Genomic DNA, 4172 nt, shown 5'->3' with positions numbered 1-4172 from the left:
TAAAATTAATAATAATAATAACAACAACAACAACAAAAACAACAACAATAAAAATAATAATAATAATAATAATAATAATAATAATCGCCCTGTTGCCCGAATATATTTTGATAATAATGTCTATTCCCATAAATTAACACCTAATTGAAATGAAAATATCCGTAACTAGAGAAGACATCCTTTTCTAAAATAACATCGTAACTTGTTCATAACTTCCAGATAAAAGCTAATTGTGAAATTAACTCTTTATCTCCTTCGATTTTTGTCGGCTTTACTTCGTCGTAAAATTCCGTCACGTTGACCTCGGAAGCCCCCCCCCCCCCCCGGACGTAAGAAGTTCACCCCCCCCAATTTTTGGACTAATTAGGTCACCCCGAGAGCATTTTATTTAATCTCGTTAGGCCATTCTCTCGTTCATAATTGGAGTTCATTAGAATCTTCCTAATTTAATAAGCATCTTCGAGGGTGACTTTGGACCCAAGAAAATAGAGAGGGAACGAGAGAAAAAGAATACTAAGTATGAGTGATTGTAATTGTGTGTGTGTGTGTGTGAGTGCCGTATATTGCTAAACATATAAGTCTCCCTAAACAGAAAAAAACCTGCGAATATGCACCAAAACTCATGGCCCTTTCTAACCAGGTACACCTGCGAGGGGCTCTCCAGCACCCTGCACCTGACCCCGAAGTCCTCCAGGGACTTCGGCGTCCTCTCCTGCTACGGGACCAACAAGAACGGCATCCAGCAGCAGCCCTGTACCTTTAATCTAGTTCCTGAAGGTAAAAGGTCGCTTAGGTTTGAGGGTTTAAAGGACGCTTGTGAATTGCAGAGGCAAGGGACAGTGACAAATGCCTTCGAGGCTCACCATATATCCGTATGATTAAAGCTCAAGGTAAGACCACGGAGAACCAGGCACTGAACAATGACAAATGCCTTAGGGGCTCACCATATATCCATATGATCAATACCCATGCTAGGACAAGGGAGGACCAGGCAATAGACAGTGAGAAAAGGCATAGAGGCTCATCTTATGTCTATATGATTACCGTCCAAGATAGGACTTGGGATAAACAGCTAATGAACAGTCATAAAATAGAGGCTCACCATATGTCGGTATGATCAAAGCCCAATCCAGGAACAGGGAGAACCGGGCAATGGTTGCTGATGACTCAACAAGTTTAGAAGGATGGCGAGGTTGCAGACACTACAAGAAACCATCAAGCTTGAGCGGGACTAGAACCCCCACCCACCATCTCTCTCTCTCTCTCTCTCTCTCTCTCTCTCTCTCTCTCTCTCTCTCTCTCTCTCTCTCTCTCTCTCTCTCTCTCTCTCTCTCCAAAAGGCAATCCCAATATTGCTTGCCATTTACTTTCAATCTCCGAAGAATTTTCTATATCTTTCTTTTTCTTAGAAATCTTGCCCAGGGATAAAATGTTTTTTAACCAAATAATGTTTGATGATGTCTGAAATCAAAAACAAAATCCTCTGTGAGAAAATACCACGAACCATGTACTAATTTATGATATACAGAAATTTTTTCAACTAAATAATTCTCATAAACTTCTTCATGAAAATTAGGATTTTCAAGAGTTAGAAATTACGATTAAATTTCGAAGCAAATCAACATGCTAATATTAAGTCCCATCTGTTATATGTTTATTACGCAAAATTCATATCTACTGAAATGTTCAAGTAAAATAAAACATAAAAGGCTTCAGATGAAGAATAAAATGAATAATTGCAATAAAATATATTACACTGCTGATAAGATCTGCAATTAGTGGCATTAATTATAATAAGGATAATTATGACAACATTAAATATAAAAGCTAATACTAATAATTGCACAATAGATTATCGATCATTTTGATGCAAATACCATTGTCTTACACCCGTTCTCACTCTCACCACTTCGTTCCTAAACCTATCTACTAGAGATACACCAGTCATACTCCTTAGACACTTCATCTCAAACACATTCAATTTCTGTCTCTTCATCGCTTTCATTCCCCACAACTCCTATCCATACATCACAGTTGGTACAATCACTTTCTCATATAGAACTCTCTTTACATTCATGCCCAACCCTCTATTTTTTACTACTCCCTTAACTGCCCCCAACACTTTGCAACCATCATTCACTCTTTGACGTACATCTGCTTCCACTCCACCATTTGCTGCAACAACAGACCCCAAGTACTTAAACTGATCCACTTCCTCAAGTAACTCTCCATTCAACATGACATTCAACCTTGCACCACCTTCCCTTCTCATGCATCTCATAACCTTACTCTTACCCACATTAACTCTCTACTTCCTTCTCTCACACACTCTTCCAAATTCTGTCACTAATCGGCCAAGCTTCTCTTCTGTGTCTGTAACCAGTACAGTATCATCCGCAAACAACAATTGATTTACCTCCTATTCATGGTCATTCTCGTCTACCAGTTTTAATCCTCGTCCAAGCACTCGAGCATTCACCTCTCTCACCACTTTAAAGGTTGTTGAATTGATAGCAAATATATTTTTTTCCCAAACACGATCCTTGCCACTATTTCATTTGCGCATTTTAAAGAGTTCCGCCAATGTTCACAATATTTATTTTGTTCCGCACGTTCCAAGCCTACGAGGAACTAAAGGGGAATACTGTTCTAGCCTAAGAGTCACTTTGACATATCAAAGAGACAGACGGCTTACACTATGCTTCGAAAAGGCCATGGAAATTGTTTTAGTAAATTTCAAAGTACTTCAGAACTGATAATAATGATGATTATTACAATAATAATGATAATAATAATAACATTATTTATTGTAATTATAGTTATAATGATAATCAGAATAATAATAACAATAACAATGACCATAACTATAATAAGTATAATAATAATAACAATAATAATATTATTAACATTAAAGATAATAATAAAAATAAAATAATAATAATAATAATAATAATAATAATAATAATGATGATGATAATAATAATATGATAATAATAATAAAACCGTCTTCATAATAATGGATATTCCATTTACGAACAGAATTATCAACACTTAGAATAAACGCAGGCAAAAGAAAATCTTATGTAATCTATTCGAAAGGTCAAATTCAGTTCCTCTCTGGTAGAACTGCGTAGGTTGGGTTCAATTCGTAAAATTACGCTATTTTCCTTTAGTGCAACAAAAACCAAAGGATTACGAGTCCTAAAAATGTGACATTGATGTTTAGCAGCTAATTATAATGAAGGATTAATGACATAAAGAAGGTTTAATATAATCAGATTACCAATTACGCTACAGCTGACTCCAGGATGTTTTTGATCCCCCTGGTGGCAGAGACAGACATTACTAATATGTCGTGGTGTATGGTGGCGTTCAACATTCCTCCTCCTCATTCCGGAGAGTAATTCCTAAATGATGCTTTGGCCTTTTCGGATCTGCTTTGCCTGTTGTTGTTCAGCCACTTAAAGGACATAAGGCGGAAGGGATGGCCAATGCTGAACAAAATGAAATGGAAAACGAGGAATGGGTTTTCTATCCTTTGTGAAAGGAAAGGGTTAAAAGGAACACTACTACAATACTCGGCTATCGATTCAGTTATGGTTAGATTTAAATGGAAATATCTATTTGTGTGTAGGTTAATCAAACGGCTTCTGAAAGGAGCTTCGTGGAAGAGTTCTACTTCGAAACAGTTGATCGAAGTTGTGAAAAAAAAAAAATTAAAACAATTTAGGAATAACTACTTCAAGAAGGAGGCATTTTGTTACTTGATTTTTAAATGAAATATAGGTTTATAAAGGCTTTTAAATACACGTACTGAAGAAAAATAAAGAAAGAGGAAAAGATCTTAAGCCTTTTTCATAAAAAGCCAAGTTAAATTAAATCAAATTAGATTAACTAGAGTTTCAAGGTGTTATCTTAATTTGATTTTGTTTACTTGTGTTTTTAAATTCTAAAGGAGACGACGAAAAGGAAAAATTATTCTATGCTTAACTCATCATGAAATATTGTCTAAGCGAAATAAAATTCATTGCAACCCGTTATTTTTCTCAATTGAATAACAAGCATGCATAAACATACATACATACAGACATACATACATACATACATACATACATACATAACGTATAATACTTAATACTTCTTAAGAAGACCCGAGCGCAAAATGCCATAGA

General features: G+C 35.7%; 1 protein-coding gene across 1 annotated transcript in view; it reads left to right on the top strand.

The window, feature by feature from the left end:
- LOC137622605 (opioid-binding protein/cell adhesion molecule homolog) overlaps nt 1-843 on the top strand; it is a 433354-nt gene extending 432511 nt beyond the window's left edge. The window contains exons 5-6 of the mRNA XM_068353209.1: nt 641-793; nt 828-843. Coding sequence (XP_068209310.1) covers nt 641-793; nt 828-843 — 169 coding nt within the window. The remainder of the gene's footprint in view (nt 1-640; nt 794-827) is intronic.
- The last annotated feature ends 3329 nt before the right edge of the window (nt 844-4172 follow it).

This window comes from Palaemon carinicauda, chromosome 29 (assembly GCF_036898095.1).
Source record: "Palaemon carinicauda isolate YSFRI2023 chromosome 29, ASM3689809v2, whole genome shotgun sequence".
Lineage (NCBI taxonomy): Eukaryota > Metazoa > Arthropoda > Malacostraca > Decapoda > Palaemonidae > Palaemon > Palaemon carinicauda.
This window is presented reverse-complemented; position numbering and strand designations above follow the sequence as displayed.